Below are 17,797 nucleotides of genomic sequence, written 5' to 3' on the forward strand. Positions count from 1 at the left end.
TCCTAGGTTCATCTGTGTTGTCTTTATCCCATGGCTGATATCAGACAGGGATATCAGGGATGGGAGGACAATGGGACAGGCTTGTGTGGGAATCACACTTAACCTGTCTCCCCCAGACTCAGCCTCTTTGCAGTAGTGGCAGTTGTGTGTCCCCTGCTGTGGATGATAAGCCTTGCAACCAAAGCTGAGCAATCCTAGTGTGGAACATCCTAGCCTTGGGAGCTTAGGGGCGGGGCAGATCTAGGATGGGCATCTTCCTCTGTGTGATATAGGGTTGTATTATGTAATACTGTCCTCTGGGCATAGCACCACCACTGCTGTCTTAGAATGAGAAGAGCTGTGATTGCTTCCTCACAGGCTTGGGCCCAGATATCCTGTCATGAAGAAGGGGGAGGAATGAGTAATTTGAGACAGTACAGTAGATGCATGGACCCCTTCCTGAGGATATATGAGCTGTTAGTGGGCTGTTGAAGGGGGGGCATTTTCTTTAGTGGTATACCTGCTCATAAGTTCCCTCTACTGCCGTTGCTTAGCCCTCACCCATGGTAGACTAGGGTAGAACTCATTCCTTTTGTCTACTGTTGATGAAAAATCTAGAAACAATAAATGTTTGCTCAAGTATTTCCAGGAAAAGTTAATGTTTAATAAAAGTAAAGGTGGTGTGTCTTTTGGTGGGTTTTCCACCTGAGAGTGGGAATATCCCGCCCCTTCAAACAGCTGATGGACTAGATACTATATAGCGATCTCCCTAAGTGGGACTTTGGCGATGGGATTCTAAATACATTGTGGCAACAGTCCTGTGGCTTTGCTGTGAATGATCAGACATGCAAGGGGGGATGAGCTATCTGTCCAGAAGAATTTGCCTGAATGAGAGGAATTGAGAGAAAAAGAGATAAGGATGCTATCATCCTCATTAGCCTCTTACTTGGCAGAGAAAGAGGAGGAAAGGGGTGATGAGGTGGAGGTGTTGCCTTGCTGTGTCTTACAGATGGCAGGGTGCAAGAAAAAGATAGTCCGCTTTAGGTTTATGCTAAACAGCCCTTCCTGGAATCCCCAGACTTGAAATTCATGGGAAGCCTCAGACAGTCAGTCGGGGTGTAGGTGGGGGAGAGAAATAGAAGTGATGGAAGCTACCTTGTAGGCCCAAACTTCAGCGCAGTGGAGAAGAATGCTCTCTGTTCAATACTCAGATGAGGACCTTCATAGTGGCTGAGGATGGGAAGCTATGACATTCAGAGATGATGCTGTATCTGAGCTGTTTGGGGTGAATGATATCAGTCTGAGCCCTGTGGAGGCAGAGAAACTGAGTAATATAATACCCATCCTCTTCTAGGCAGAGGCTGAGTTACCTGAGATTAGTCCGTGATGGACTGGTTCTTATGAGCCATTAGGGACATGGGGTTAGTGTTAGTGGGGATCCCTGTGAATACCACGGTCTAGAAGGCACCAAAGGGAAGGCAGGCATCACTAAGAGACTTGGGACAGAGGGCATGGTGGTGTTGGACTCTCACTCACTGAGCCAGAGAGAAGTGAAGTGTTCAGATAGAAATTAAATCAGCAGAGATCTTTAGCCACATTGCTGAACTCCACAGTCGAATTCCATCTCTACGATTTAGAAGAGGCGTTGACAGATCTGAACAGTTCAGATGAGTGTAAGTTGAGTTTATAAGGCAGTCACCAAGAGAAAAAGGGAAGGCAGACAATGAAGCTGCCTGAGTTACTTGAAAGAAAATGTGACAAGATTTGTGTTAAGCCCTGGGAAGGGATGGGGATGACAGAAATCTAAATGCTATCTAGGTGAGTCTCTGGGTGTGGGGGTGGTGGTGGTGGGACATTAAACATTGAGCAAAACTTCACCAAAGATGCGTGTAGGGGGTATCAAATGGTTCTGGAGAGATGGCTTATCAGGTAAGAGCACTGGCTGCTCTTCCAGAGAACCTGTATTCAGACCCAGCACTTACATGGCTGCTCACAACCTCTTTAGCAGTTCCAGGGCACCCATGCCATCTTCTGGCATCTTTGGGTATGAGTATGTATGTGGTAAGGACATACATGCAGACAAAACATCCATAAATAATTGATTAAATTGATTGATTAAATTAATTAATTAAAATAAAATTTCAAGCCGGGTGTGGTGGTGCACCATGGATCCCAGCACTCGGGAGGTAGAGGCAGATGGATTTCTGAGTTCGAGGCCAGCCTGGTCTACAAAGTGAGTTCCAGGACAGCCAGGGATACACAGAGAAACCCTGTCTTGAAAAACCCTAAAATCAAATAAGATAAAAATAAAATAAAATTTCAAAGGAAGAATCCAGCAGCAGAACACTACGTGTAACCGTATTAGGTTTGTCCTAGGGACGTATACTTACTCCCCTAGTAACGCCGTGTTTGTTTCTCCCTTGCAAGAAGGTATACCAGGATGAAGGTTTGTTCAGTCTGTTCAGGAGCCAGGTGTGGTTGATGGAGAAGTAACGGTTATGGTATAAATTGAGAACCTGACTGACCTGGGGAGCCAGCACCAGTGATGAGGAGAGCATGACCTTGTTTGCCCTGGCTCTGGCTGTCCCAAGCAGTGTAGGTCCACCTTGCTCAGCTCACTGGATGCATGTGGATGCGAGGTCCCCAGGGTGAGGAGATGAAATGACTCATAGAAGATTATGGTCAATTATTGTGGTGGTTTGAGTAAGAATAGCCCCTAGGCTTATGTATTCAGATGGGTAGTCATTAGGTATTGTTTGGGAAGGATTAGGAGGTGTGGCCCTGTTGGAGCAGTATGGCAATATTTGGAGAAAACATCACTAGGGGTGGGTTTTGGGGCTTCAAAAGCCCAAGTCAGGCCCATTCTCTCTTCCTCTTGCTTGAAGATACAGATAGAGAACTCTCAGCTACTTCTCCAGGACCATGTTGTTCTGCTTTCCCACCATGATGATAATGGACTGAACCTCTGCAACTGTCATTAAGGCCCAATGAAATGCTTCTTCTATAAGAGTTGCCTTGGTCGTGGTATCTCTTCACAGCCATAGAGCACTGACTAAAACAATTATGGAAAGCTGGATGGGAAAGTCTCCCCATACTGCTGTACCCAACCCTGCTCACTGACTGGACAACTGGTATCAGTGCTAGCGTCTTTCACGTGGCATTGGAGCTTGCTAACATTTTATTTTAACTGTGCCCTTGGCTGCTGACTCTCAAGACCAATTGGCACTTGCCTGGAGCAGATGGTGGTGGGCCTTCTGAGAGGCTGTCTATCCTCTATAAAAAGTTGTATTATATAACACTAAACCTTGAGTATCTTACAGATTTGGAAAGGCATCTGGAAGAACAGTTAAAAAAAAAGCAGCAATTAAAGAGCTTATGTGAAGACACTCCGTGTGGGTGGAAGAGGCATAGCCAGAAGCCATAAGGTTACCGAATAGAATCTTCGTACCAGAGGTGGATTACCACCCTGTAAGTTGTTGGCCACCAAGCCCCTGAGGAGGCCCCTTAAGCCATAAATGTTATCGCCATTGCTGTTGGTTGTATGCCAGAAGTAGATGGCGAGTTCTTATTGTTGAAGCTATCATACACTTCTGCTGTAGGACAGAGAGAAATGAGGCTGGGGTTGATCTGGAAACTTACTTCCGGCCCCATGTCTTTTTCCAGTGCCAGAAAGTGTTATCCTATGCCAGAGGAAAATTGTTGACAGTCCTGCTGTTATTTGACCCCATGTGCTACATCATCAATATGCCAGATAAGATGTGGCTGTGGTGCTACAGTGATGCAACTGTGATGGGTGTGGCCAACTGTGATGGGTGTGACCAAATGTGATGGGTTTGTGATACACTGTTGTGGGTGTGACCAACTGTGATAGGTGTGGCCAACTGTGATGGGTGTGGCCAACTTGACAGGTGTGACCAACTGTGGTGGGTGTGGCCAACTGTGATGGGTGTGGCCAACTGTGATAGCTGTGGCCAACTGTGATGGGTGTGGTTAACTGTGATGGGTTTGACCAACTGTGATAGCTGTGGCCAACTGTGATAGGTGTGACACACTGCTGTGGGTGGGGCCATCTGTGATAGGTATGGCCAATTGTAATGGGTGTGGTCAACTGTGATAGGTGTGGCTAACTACTTTCTAGTGAGATTTAAGTCCTGCTGCACAGGAGGGAGCTCATGTTTGGTATGTAAGTCAGAACAAAGACTTGTTGCCAGAGAGGCTCCTGGCTCCAAGAGGGAAGCTATTGTCATTGGTAAATGAATATGATATGTCTAATTGCCTTCTAGACATTTATGTTTATATCTATAGATTACTGCTGCAGTCAGCTTAGTTATGGAGGGAAATTTCTTTCTTTTTTCTTTTTTTGCAGTTGGCAGTGGTTACTTTGGAGACTTGTAATGCATTATTAAGAGTAAGTGACAGTTGCTGTCACATAGTGGCCCCAGTAGTGAAGTGGCAGAAAATAACTACCTGTCCTGGTTAGTTTTTTTTTTTTTTTCATCAACTTGATATGGCTACTAGCATCAAGTGGGAAGAGAAACCTCAACTGAGAAATGCTTCCACCCCGATGGCTCATATGCACGGCCATAATTGCTAGCAGATAGAGAAAGACCTAGCCCACTCTGGGCGGTGCCACTTCTGGACTCCTGGGCTGAGTGGTACAAGCAAGCGAGCTAGGCAATCTAATAAGCAGAGGAGCAATCCAATAAGCAGCATGCTGCCATGGATTCTGCTTCAGTGCCTGATCCCTGGTTCCTGATTTCAGTTTCTGCCAGGGCTCCCCTCAGTGATGGACCATAGCCTGGGAGCTATAAGTTGAAATAAACCTTTTCCTCCCCAGCTTGCTTTTGGTCTTGGCATTTATCAGAGCAGTAGAATCCCTAACTAAGACATCAGCTGTCTACAACAATGTGTCTGAGGCTCAGGGAACATCACCGAAGAGGAGGAGGTTAAAGCAAAACAAGTGAAAACATGTAAGAGCCAGAAGAAGGGGTAGAGCATTGAGTGTAATCTTCTTGGAATTGAAGAGTCTTTCCTGGAGAGAGGAGGGAGGCTTCTGAGACATAGAAAGCTAATGAGAGGTATGGTTTATGAGATCTATAGGTGCAAGAAGCCCAGAGAGTCATAAGACTCCTGAGGTCCTTTCCAAGGACACACAAGCAGTCACCAATTGCCAGGGGAGCAGCGATACACAGGATAGAGCTTCGCAGTGAAACTGAATGCTGTGCAGAGAATTTAAGTGATGTCTCTTTCATGCATTCTTATGTTGGTGAGGCAGTTACCCATGCATATGCAAGAAACCGCAGCTAATTTATTGGTTCAGCAACCGAGACTCAGGCAGAATAACTTCTTTGGTTTGTCATTGGTGCCGTGTGTCAGATGGATACTTGTTCACATTTTCTGGGGAACAGTCATGTGACAGCCTTAGTTGGATTCTTATTAAGCAGTCCAGGAAGTCTATGCCAGCGATTTCTCATACCTGTTTAATGATATTGACCACAGGGGTGACAATAACAGTACCCTGACACTAAAATATACACCTTACATTAGAACTGACTGAACTCTTACGTCAGTGCTTTCAGGACTGGGCAAAGAAGATGACAAAGGCCTTTCAGACCCTTGTCTCATCTACTCAGCCAGTGATCTGGCCTTTCATGAGAGAGCTGACTTTCCTTCCTTCAGTAGAAGGGAGAGCCTCCTTGGCTGAATAACACTTCTGAGAGTCGAGTCAATGTCCTGGATTTACTCCCATGGGCCACATGTCTCCCAGGGTTTGGGAGATGCAGGGGTGGCTGAGCTAGCCCATCTGACTCCACTCCGGGCACCTCTGCAATGTATCCTTGCTTGCTGCAGGGATACCAGAGTTTGTTCAAGGAGGCTCTTGTCCCATGTCTGACTTTGAGGGATCACGCAGTAGGTAGGTCTGAAGGATAGCAGCTTCTGGATGTGGGGGACAGCAGCGTTACATCTCAGACTAGAAAGAAAAAAAGGCAACGGCAGACAGAAAATCAGATGACTCCAAATCAACAAAGGAGCAACAGGGTTGACAGGATCTTCCTTTCCTAAGATCATTTTGCTTGCCTGTTTGCCCACTCTCCTCTCCTGGGACCAGGACACCTCACAACCCTTTCTTCACTCTTAGCATCATCTCCCTGGAAAGGGCCCAGCAGGCTCACTCTGGCTGCAGAGGATGGTAAAGCTTGAGATTCTGTACCATGCGTTATTTGCATTTCACAGGATCACCAATCTAAGGAATCTTGGCTTCAATTGAGAGATCTCAGGCTGTCAGCTCGCAGGGAAGGAAATGTACTTGGGATGTAGAAGGTTGTCAGAGCTATCTAAATCAAATCTAAGGATGCTGCATGCCCTCAGGGTAGAAATCAAGTATCAGGGAGGGCTTCCTGTGGGGCTGGAACACTCACCTTCCGAACATTGTAGATCCAGTTGAGATAGGCAGTGACCTTGGTATACACTCCAGGAGTACTTGGGCCTCCACATCCATGGCCCCAGCTCACGATGCCTACTACCTGCCACTTGTCAGAATGGTACATCAAAGGCCCACCACTGTCACCCTGTGGAAAGTCAGGGCAGGAGCTGCTGGAGAGGGCAGGCCCATCTGTCACCCCCCCCACACACACACACACACCTCACACCACCTCACCCCACCCCTGCCCTTTCTGTGGCTCTGCGCATGCTCACTTCTCCACCCTCCTTCTTGTTCATATTGTTCAGTGTCCGTTACTCTTGGGGGAGCAGGGAATGGCCCATCTGTGGGCAGGTAAGTTGAGGGCATACTGCCTGCCTGATCAGAGGCTCATAAGTCACACTAGCAAAGTGAACTTAGTTTAAGTCCAGTAGTTCCTACATCTATTGACTTGTGGCGGAGGGCCTGTCTGTGGTACGTCATGTTCTGCATAACTGAGATTCAGTGGACTTGAAAAAGGACCTTTGCCTTCAGGAAGTTAGTGATCAAAAAGGGCTGACAGAGCCAATGAATGAGCAGGTGACAGAAATCAAGCAGTGAAACCTACACTCACTGCCTCTCTCTGAGAGCAGTGACACTATGGCCTGACAGCCTGCTTGTATATCTCTGTGTGACCACCATGAGTTCCTGAAGGGCAGGCACAGTCGGTCTTTAAATCTGCTATGTTCATGGCCCATAAGGAAAGATTTCGAGACAGCTCTCGAGTGAGGATTTTAATGTCTGGAGATGGGCGTAGACTGAGAAATTTGAATAAAAATGGCTCCAGAGATCCTCTGGGGTCTGGGGTGTTAAGAAGGTACATCGGAATCGCTCACAAGTCCCGTTGGCCATGGAGATGGGGGCAGGCCCATGTACCAAAGCTCGCCTAGGATGAGATGAGCTTTCTAATAAAGAACAGGGACAGTGAGAGGGAAAAGAGACCTGGAGCCACTGCCCCCAAAGGGGTCGTAGATGATGGGGAGTGAGGGTGGGTAGAGAAAGTAGCAATGTCATCTTTAATTGTAAAATTTAGATTCTTTCCCCTCATCTAGAGCCAACTACCACCTACCCACCCATCCCTCCTTCTAACTACCACCTACCCACCCATCCCTCCTTCTAACTACCACCTACCCACCCATCCCTCCTTCTAANCTACCACCTACCCACCCATCCCTCCTTCTAACTACCACCTACCCACCCATCCCTCCTTCTAACTACCACCTACCCACCCATCCCTCCTTCTAACTTTCTCAGACCATGTTTCTGTCTTCCTTTATCACAAACTGAGCGCTACAACCTCCACATGGGCATCCAGCTTGTAGGGGTTCACATCTCTCTAGGACTTGCATCCCTCTTCACAGAGCTCCCCACGGTTTTCGGAGGACCCACCTGGCAGGTGTCCTTGCCACCCTGTGGGGTACCTGCACACAGCATCTCAGCGGTCACTTCCCCTTCGTAGGCATCCTCTGCATTACACCGTGTGCTGTCAATGACCTGGACTGACGCCTGCAGCAGCGTGTCAGACATCTTCCCTGGGAGATTGAAAGCAACGTATTTCCTTAGTCTCCCCTTTACCCTCAGCCCAGGTTAATTTTCTGGGCCATCGATACTTTTTGCTGCTGGGAACTTTGGTGCCTGGTCAGTCAGGGTGGACTTTTCTGAAGGATGCTCTTCTTTCTTGTTACCACTGGGGAGGGTAATAAGGCCCTCGTGGAAGGCAGCTGAGGTTCTGAGCCCAAGACTCACCTCCGTTTTCTTCTGTAAAGCCCCATCCAATGACCCAGACTGGTGTGGCTGGGACAAGCACCTCATCAGAGAAGGGCAGGCAGATGGGCCTGACTGAGCCTACCAGGAGCAGAGGGAAAGAAGATTCTAGATTAGGGATGGCTTATTGTCTTCTACATCTGGTGCCTTCTCATGTTGGGGATTTTGCTAGTCTAAGTGAGACTAGGCTAGCTAGTTCCTAGAGAGAATAAACCACTTACCAGTGAGGCCCTCGGTGGTGTGTAAACGAATTAATCTAGAGCCCCCATTTTGACCTTACACACCTTCACGCTCCAAGCCAGTATTCTTCTCTGCCCCAAATCACTCAAATCTAGGTACTGAGCAGTCAGAGGTCAACCTCTGCAGGCTAGACAGTTATTCTCAAGCATGCTCAATCTTGCCCACCCAACCTCCCCACAGTGGTCCCTGGGAACCACAAACATCACTTAAGCTGTTCACCTCCTTCCTTGCCCCCACTGTCTTCTGACACACGCACATGCACACACAAAGGAAAAACCAGGAAATGCTAGGTTCCTTGTTCCTGGAGGAAAACAGGCAGCAGCACACTGACACTTTGGCGGGGTTATCGTGCAGGGCCTTGGGCACAGGTCAGGGGTGAGCAATGGGTCAGACAATTCTTTAAAAAGGGTCCTGACAAGCCCAAGAGCAGATGACCTTGATCTTCCAGATAGAGCAAACAGACTTGGAAGAATCTCTGCCCGAGAAGATGTGCATGTCAGCTTGACAGCTAGGGCGGGTCTCATGGCACCAATGATATTGAGTAGACATACTAGTTGGATACCCACAGGCAAGCTGAGGTCTTGAGTGGGAACATGATGCATCTAAAGCTGCTTAGCAGAACCTGAGTAAGGTTAACCTGGGGGCCCTCTGACCAGGGACCACCTCCTACCTGAGAATGTGAGTGGCATCTGCAGCTTAACAAGGGCAATGTCCTTCTCTTTGGGGTACAGAGGATTGGGTTCAGCGATGAAGATCTTGGCCACAGGCAAGGATGGAGAGTTACCCAGTTTGTTTGAGCCTGCCCTCACCTTCCAGCTTGACACATCAAGATACTTCCTAGGGGTAGAGATAGCTAGATCAGGGGGAATCCAAACACCTAGAGGCTCTACCTACCTAGGGCTAGGTCCCCAAGTCTACTGATGCTTTAGGAGGTCATGGGATGATAGAGACAGGGTTGGTGGAAAAGACAGTCTGAGAGCCCCCCTCCTGAAGCCAAATTAGAAAAGGAGATCTGATTCTTTTTCTTCATAAAAATCACACAAGGAAACTTCTACCCAGAGGGCTTGGGGATGGCTTGCCCCACTCCTGGGTCTTCATGACTGGGCAGCCTCTCCTCCAGCCTTGTTTTTATCTTTGCATTGCCATCTGTGAGCTTTCAAGCTTTTTTTTTGTTGTTGTTGTTTTGTTTTTGTTTTTGTTTTTTGTTTTTTGTTTGTTTGTTTTTCGGGTTTTTTTTTTTTTTTTGGAGACAGGGTTTCTCTGTGAAGCCCTAGCTGTCCTGGAACTCACTTTGTAGACAAGGCTGGTCTCGAACTCAGAAATCTGCCTGCCTCTGCCTCCCAAGTGCTGGGATTAAAGGCGTGTGCCACCACTGCCCAGCTCAAGCTTTTGTTTATTCTTCTTTACATCAGGCACTGCCTGTGTGCAGGACCTCCCTAGGAGGGGATTTAGTGCCCTTATCAGTCTCAAAACATTGAAAAACCCCTGATCTCGACCTGGGGACCTTGAAGGCAACAATGAGGTTTATGTGGTGCACAGGGACTGAAGGGCTGGTTCTTGGTACTCTCTAGATGCTGAATGAAATGGATGAAGGAAAACGGAGAAGCCCTGGGTGGAACTCCTTTCCCAAGGCTTTCCCTAGCCAGCTCCCTCTCTGCTGGCCTGAAGGATACTCTATACTTTCTAGACATAGGCAGTGACTCTAGATCTTGGTGTCATTTCCTGGAGGACTTGCAAGGAGGAGACAAGTTCTCGGGAGCTCAGATGTGTGGGGAGCGCTTCTGTAGCATGAATGGAATGGACACGCTATGGAGGGAAGATCCTGGGTATTTGAAGCTTTCCACCCAATAGAGTTTAACCTTGGAGACCAGCACAGATTTTTCAGTACTTAATTAACAAGGACGTCATGGCTGGTGTCTCATTGCACAGAGGCTGCACACTAGAGATGGTTTCCAGGGGAGACGGGGCGGGGCATGGGTGCTCAATCAGGAAGCAAGGCTGGCTCCCTCCATGGCCTCTCTCTCTCTCTCTCTCTCTCTCTCTCTCTCTCTCCTAGCTTACTCGTCGCACTTACCTGAAGCAGTGGGCTGCTGTGAGGATCCAGTGGGGATCCAGGATGCTCCCACCACAGACATGCTGCTTGTTGTACTGGATGCTGACCTGCCATGGCCAAGAATCTACAGGGGCCTCTACCCCACCCACCACACGAGGAGTCTTCAGGCTCTTCCCACAGTCTGGACTCAATGGGGGGAAAGAAAGGAGGGGGAGTCAGGCTTCTGGGGAGGGGCTGCCTCGCCCAGAGACCCCTGGAGCAGGGCCCTCAGAAATAGTATGGGAAGGATGGGAGAATCCACCCATACCAGCTCTGAATCATTCGTGGGAAGATATCGAACATGACCCACAGGTTCCCCTGAAACCCACCTCTAGTGTGTGTTTAGGAATTTAGATTTTTGAACATGGATGTGACCATTGTGCTGGGAATTTATCATCTTTAAACCAGGGCGTGGAATCATGAATTCTGAAAGCCCTGCCCAAATTGGACAGTCCCTAGAAACTCCCCACTGAGTAAACAGATACTCACAAGCTACTTTGGTATCAGGGAATAAGCACGTTCTAGGAACTGGGTTTCTTCCTTCTGTTAAGGGACCTGCCCATTGGCCACCCTGTCTTCTGGTCTACCTTTTACATCTGACCTTTGAACTTGAGTTAAAACTTTCAGTGTCAGGGATGGAGAGATGACTCAGTGGCTAAGGGTGCCTCCTTCTCTCTCAGAGACTCGAGTTTGGTTCCCAGTACTCACAACAGGCAGCTCACGACTGCTTCTAACCAGCCCCAGAGCATCTGATGCTTTCTGCTGGTATCCACAGGTGCTGCAGGCACATGCACATACCTACCCCATAATTAAAGGCAAAACAAACCCCAAACTAAAACCTCCAGTGCCACATCCTTGCCATGTTCTGTGCCTCTCTGGTCTTTCCAAAGAGGCCCCTTCCCCATCATCTCTTCCCTGCCTGGTTCCATACCTGCCAAATGCTATCTGACCCAACCCTGTTTTCAAATTGCTCTGTGCTCACTCACTCAAAGTTTCTTGGTTGGCAAGATGGGGGTCTATAGTCTTATGGACTGGTTCACATGGCCTTATCAAAGCTTCCATCCAGCCAGTGACCTGCTTGGAAGTCTCCGGAACACTTAGGCTATGGTTTGAGTGTGCCTCCACAAAGGTGGCGGCTTAGCCCTGAGTATGGTGATGATAAAGTGGTGGGTTCTTTAAGAGGTGAGGCCTAATGGCCCTTAGGTCATCAGAGCAGCTGCCCTCTGAGGGGGATAAAGTAGTTTTCTATGATCCCTGAGTGTCTTCGAGAACTTAGGACAAGACGGAGCCCACCCTGCTGTCTGGTTTCTTGTTTCACCCACATCTGATCCACCACCCAACAGTAGGCCAGCACTTGAGGCCAAACCAAGGTGACTTTCTGGTCTTAGGCCTCCAGATTCTAAAACTGTAAGCTAAGCAAAACTTCTTTATGACATTATCCTGCCTCAGATATTTCAGTACAGCAATGAAAATCTAACACGCTCAGGTCATGAACTGAGAGCAGATGGCAGAAGGGGGTTCTTGGCATTAACCATGCGAAGGAACACTGATCTGTAAGTCTAAGGTTGGCCCCAAAGAGTGGGACTTAGAGACCAGGAGACAGAGCAGTAAGCATGAAGGTCTTTCTTCCTGACCATTGCTGGCCTAGGCCCCAGACTCTCAGAGAGAGGGTGAACTCACCAAGGCAGCGCAAGGAAACCAGGGAGCCTGAGAGGCAGGATCTGAAAGAGAAAGATGGGGCCCTGTGGTTTCTGCTTTCCCCTTGACTGGGAGGTTAGAACTCAGCCTTTGTGAACTGCTGATTCAACCCCATCCCCCAACACTGCAGAACCTCAGAAACTTTACCATGAGTGTGTGTGGATCTGCATTATACTCAGTGTGGTTTGATTTAGTGCAACACTGCTGTTGCTGTGCGTGTACCTACAATATAAGGAGTCCTGCCCAGTGCAAAGCCAGTCTGGGCTCCTGGAATCCTGGGCAGCAGGCGGGGGGCTGGGGGAGGGGAGCAGAACCTGCCGCACTGTGGCCCTCCCAAACAGACCAGGATTTTGATGGAATCCTGCAGATTCTATCTCTAACCTGGTCCTTTTCAAGAGTTACTGTGTTGGCTCCAGCTGCATATGTAGCAGAGGACAGCCTTGTCATGCATCAGTGGAAGGAGAGGTCCTTGGTCCTATGAAGGCTCGATAGATTCCCCAGTGTAGGGGAATCGAGGGAGGGGAGGTGGGATGGGTGGGTGGGTGGAGGAACACCCTTATAGAAGCAGGGGGAGGGAGAATGTGATAGGGTGTTTCTGGTAGGGAGGGAAACCGGGAAAGGACATAATATTTGTATTGTACATAAAGAAAATATCCAATAAAAATTTTTTAAAAATTAAAATTTGATCCAAAAATAAAAATAAAATAAAATAAAATAAAAAAAGAGTTACTGTGTTAAGGCTCTGTCCAGCGTCCTGAATGCTAAGACGCCAGCCTGCTCCTGGAGTCTCGGCTGCTTTGTAGCAGATTTTGTTTTGAATCAGCCGTGCTCTAATGTGGGGTGGTGAGGTGAGGGCTGGAGAGCCTTCTGTGGAGTGTTAGAAGGTGGTGCTTTGGCCTGGGGAAGTGATGGAAAAGTACAAAGCTACTTTCAGGCTCTTGCCTACCAGGTAACTCACTAGGGAACATGAAGGAGCTGTGGAAGGCGTTAATCTTGACAGTTCAGGGAGAGAGGAAGGTCACTGCTCATTGCTCTGCCTTTGAGCAGGACAATGCATGTTGTATTAAAGTAAAAGGCAGACAGAAAATACCCCTGAGCCTGAAAGTGGAATCCCATAACCCTGGACATTTAATGAGCTGCTTGGCTAGTTCTTCCTGTTGTCTGGCTCGTGTTCCCCTTGCTGCAACCTTGAGCCACTTCCCAGCGTTAGTTAGTCTCTGTAGGTCAGAATGTCTCCTCTCGCTCACCTGTTTCCATTCTGCACCTGAAGTTCCTGGCTGTTTCCTGTGACTTGAGCAACAGGGAGGTTCTGATCTGGACGGATCTCCACTGCTCTGAAAGCGGGTTGGCTGTGGTAGGAAGAGTGAATTGTGAGATGAGGCAGAGGCTGAATTAGATGGCAGAAAGAGCCCCTGCTCCCAGAGGAGGGGGCACAGGCTAGTGGGGCATGGCTGGCTGGCTTTGCTGGATAGCAGGAACAGTCCCCCACATCAAGGCAGGCTGCCGGTGGCCTCGCTTTCCTGGGCAGGGACTCCTGGCCCAGAAGTGGAGCTCTGCAGAGGACTAGGGTCCTGCTCTCCTCACACCCAACTCTGTCCCTGTCTCAGATGTCCCAGTATCTCTTTAGGGTCACATCAGCAGGAGCAAAGAAGCAAAGGGACCCAGATGAACTCCTGTCTCAGCACACAGGGAACTGGAGTGTGGATATTTGGTTTTCCATATAAGGGAAACAGGAGACAGGAGAAGCCTGGATTAATTCTCATAAGAGTCTGGATGGAACTTCCTGCAACTTGGACCACCCTCTCCCTTCCTTTCTGCTAATCCATGTTTGTTTTCTTTCAAACCCCATATTCAAGTCTTCCTCCTCCAGGAAGCCTTCCTTAACTATTCTGTTCTCTGGCTCTTTCTTCACTAAATTTTCATCTTTTGAATTCCCCCCTTCTTCTCCAGTTTGTCCTCTCAGGTCAAGCTTTGCATAGATATCTGGGGTCAATTCATGTCCCTGGCTGGCTAGTCCACACTCAGATAGGACTGCGCACACTTTCTTGATGAAGTAGGTGCTGGAGCTGGGATGACCAGAGTGTCTACAGAGCTTCCAAGACTTAAGTTCCAATATGCTGGATTTGACACCAGTTTGGTGTGTGACCATGGGCAAGTCATGTTTGTCCTATGTGTCTCCCCGAGTCCCAATTTTCTCCATAAAATGATGCATGAGCCAGGTGGTCCCTGACTCCTACACTGGACCACCTATGGCTTTGCATTCCTAGGTCAGAAAGGTCTCCTTCCAATCCAGGCAGGAAAAAAGGAGAGAGATTTGAGCAGAGAGTTCTGACCCAGAAGGAGAGAGAAGGCTGTCAGTAAACACGCCCAGCAAAGCTAACCTGGGCAGTGATGTAATGAACTTTGATATCCTAGAGCTAAAGAAAGAGGCCAGGTGGTGCTGACTGGAGCTTCAGTGCTTTCTAGAAGTGTAGGAAATCTGGGAGTCTACCACTTTAAGAACCTCAGGAAACTCCGGGTTTCATAACTGAGACAGCCTGCTGCATCTGGTCCAGCTGACGCTGCAGTGGGCTGGACTGCAGTGGGGGAGGGGATGGCTGCAGGGGAAGTAGGGGACAGCAGGTGCTGGGCATGCTGTCCTTGGAAATAAGGTGACAGGTGTCCCTTTTCTCGACAGTGTTGGGAGTTCTCCTCCTCTGGAGGGAAGAGAGCAGGATCTTTACAAAGAGGGGGCAGAGGGACAGAGGCCATATGGATTCATACTGGCTGCCCAGAACATCTACTGTACAAACCTTGAGGCTGCTTTAGGGATCTATGGAGAGAACTGTGATCGACGGGCAATGTCTGTCTAGCAGTTTGCCTTGTCTCTGGACTCAGTTTCTTAGAGTCTCAAGGAAGTTCAGTCTGCTAGGGAGAGTGTGATCCCTGCCTGCAGCAGATCACCTGGGCTCCTTTCAGGTAGGCTCCTCGAGGGATCAATTCTCACTCTCCCTTCCTTCGCTGGTGAAGCCTTGTGAGTAGAGAGAATTCGCGGTACAAACAGACCACTATGAGAACTCATGGTGTCCAGGAATGGGTTAAAGCAGGTACAGATTCTAACCTCTACCTCCCAGCTTCTGCCTGAGCAAGCTGCTTCTTCTCTGAGAGCCCACTTCTAACATAGATTTAATAATAACCATGCTTTGAGCTGTCTGCCAAGATCAAATGAATATAACTATATGTAATGCTAATTACCCTTCACATACCTTCCTTCCACTCCTGCTTCCGCACTTCCATGAGAGAGCTGGGCCTCTGGTGAAGGCCCCAACAGAACCAGGCTAGTCCTTGCTATTTTTGTTTTCAAGTACAGAGAACAGAACTCAGGGCTTTGCACGTGCTAGGTAAGTGCTCTACCCCCAGAGCTACACCCCCAGTCTTCCTGCCTGCTAAATTTTAACCTAGATGACTTTGCATATGAAAATTTTTTGTGTGTATAGTTATGGTTGGGGAAGACTTCTCACGAAAGGGCAAAGGAGAGGAAGTTGGGGAGAAAAGAAAACTCTTATGAGATTGACATTAGTAACTCTGAGGAGACTGATGCAGGGGGATTATCTCTATGCTCCTTGTTAAGGAAAGCGCTGGGATTCAAACGTGGTTCTGTATAAATCCTGTGTCTGTAATTTTAGGGAAAGGAAATAGAAAATAAAGGAAAGAGGGAGGGAGGGAAGAAGAGAGGCAGGCAGGCACAAAGGAAGAAAGGATGGAAGGAAGGAAGGAAGGAAGGAAGGAAGGAAGGAAGGAAGGAAAGAAGGAAGGAAGGAAGGGAGGAAGGAAGAGAGGAGAGAAAGAGAGAAGGAAGGAAGGAAGGAGAGAAGGAAGGCAGGCAGAGAGGTTGCTGGCGTGAGGTGACAGCTTCCTATGGCCCTGACTGAGTACCTGTCATAGCCCATCTGTCTGCAGGCTGTCTTGGCCAGTGCTTCTGTGAAGTTGTCGAAACAGGCTGAGGCCCAGGTCCCTGTGGCTGCATCCAGCACCTGCAGGGTGGATCTGTCCTTGGAGAGCCGGACTAGGAGGGAAGGCGCCTGGGTCAGCTGGAGGGTGGGGCCACTTTAGCCAAGCCCCTTGGAACGTGTCATGAGACCAGCCCCCTCCCTCGCAGCTGCTCCCCAACCCAGAACTGAGGACATGTTCAACCTCAAGGGAAGTTCTTCCAGTTGACTAGAGCCTAATTTGGATAGCAGCTACAGGGAAGCTTGACCAGCTGCCTAGGGACAACGACTGACAGCCTCTCTTTCTGCTCAGATAAGTATCAGCTTTGATGACCACTGACAAAATTGCTTTACCGTGGCCTACACAGCTCCCCTGGTTTGGGGAAGCATCTCAGCCAGGGACCTGGTAGCTTCTTTATGAAAGGTCAGAAAAGAGTTGGAGTGAAAACCTCTGTTGGTGTATTGGTATGAGGATGGCAGGCACCCACAGGCATTTGACTTTACTAGTTAAGAGCCAATGCCTGGGACATCACTCAGCCCTGCCCCTCAAAGGGTCTTCTGGGCTAAGTGTTAGTGGGTCAATCCGAGCTGGAGGAGCCCAGCTTTTATGCTTGAGACACTTGCTCTTCAGTCACCTCCCTCTGTCCTATTCTCTAGTAAGCCCATGAACAGAAGGGTGGCTGGCTGGCTAAATGACACGGTGACAACCTTTCTAGTCTCCTGGAGTTATCAAAGAGGAACCTTCAAGGTCGTGCACTCTAGAAAGGCAGCAACAGCCAGCCTAGTATCAGCAATGCTCCCTTGTCCCCTGGGGGCCATCAAACCCTTCCTGAGAGTGTGTCTTGTCCAGTGCTGGGATCTAATGATAGATGTGTTACGGCCCTGCTCTTGGGGACCTTTTCTACCAGGGCTAGACACTGACAAAGAAGAGGGGCAGAGACCATATCTGAGCAGACATCCCCCACTGCCCCTGCCCTTCAGTCCCTGGACTCACCCGCCACTCCGGGCATCTCAGGGAAGTCCTTGACACAGTATTCCTCATCCTCCCCGGAGGCACAGTCAAGGTGGCCGTCACACAACTGGCCCCTCTGAATGAAGGTCAGGGGACTGCCGCAGATGAAGTAGTATTTATCCAGAATCACCTTGACTGAAAGGTACATTAGGGAGGGGCAGAGTGGACTGGGGTCAAGCAGGCGATTGGGGACAGAGAGGGGCTGCTTTTTCTGAAAGTCAGGCTGGCTGGAGGCAGGCAGCCAATTTTAAAAATAAATCGTTTCTGTAGTGTGTGCGGGCGGGCGGGTGGGCGTGTGAGCACGTGCGTCCCTGACTGGAGGTCAGAGGACAACTTTTGGGAGTTATTTTCTGGTGTTTTGTTACAGTAATGGAAAGCTAACGAACACAGCTGCTTTGGGCCATCTCAGGTGGAGAAGAAATGATTTATACATCGCATAACCACCCTGGTGCTCTCAAGGATCGAGGTGGTGTCTGACTTGTGGATACCCACTGTTACTACGAGGAGGACCTGGTCAGCCAGAGAACTGGAGCCCCATCCCAGCCTCTGTTCCTGCTTGCCTTGCCTGGGCTTTGAACCTCAGT

At 48.9% G+C, this 17,797-nt stretch overlaps 1 protein-coding gene across 2 annotated transcripts; it reads right to left on the reverse strand.

The window, feature by feature from the left end:
- Positions 1-5,264: 5,264 nt before the first annotated feature.
- Positions 5,265-16,262, reverse strand: Tmprss4 (transmembrane serine protease 4). 2 transcript variants are annotated; one of them, XM_029482118.1, is made up of 10 exons: positions 16,149-16,227; positions 15,479-15,560; positions 13,481-13,582; positions 12,216-12,256; positions 10,518-10,677; positions 9,114-9,280; positions 8,186-8,284; positions 7,829-7,971; positions 6,399-6,548; positions 5,265-5,950 (listed from the first exon to the last, which is right to left on the reverse strand). In XM_029482118.1, the coding sequence occupies exons 1-10, from the start codon at positions 16,153-16,155 to the stop codon at positions 5,939-5,941; spliced, it is 963 nt and encodes a 320-aa protein (XP_029337978.1). In that variant the 5' UTR covers positions 16,156-16,227; the 3' UTR covers positions 5,265-5,938. The 2 variants fall into 2 exon arrangements, with proteins under 2 accessions (XP_029337978.1, XP_029337979.1); XM_029482119.1 differs by lacking the exon at positions 15,479-15,560 and having other exon boundaries at positions 5,267-5,950; positions 16,149-16,262.
- Between the last annotated feature and the right edge of the window lie 1,535 nt (positions 16,263-17,797).

The sequence above is a fragment of the Mus caroli genome, chromosome 9, assembly GCF_900094665.2.
Source record: "Mus caroli chromosome 9, CAROLI_EIJ_v1.1, whole genome shotgun sequence".
Classification (NCBI taxonomy): domain Eukaryota; kingdom Metazoa; phylum Chordata; class Mammalia; order Rodentia; family Muridae; genus Mus; species Mus caroli.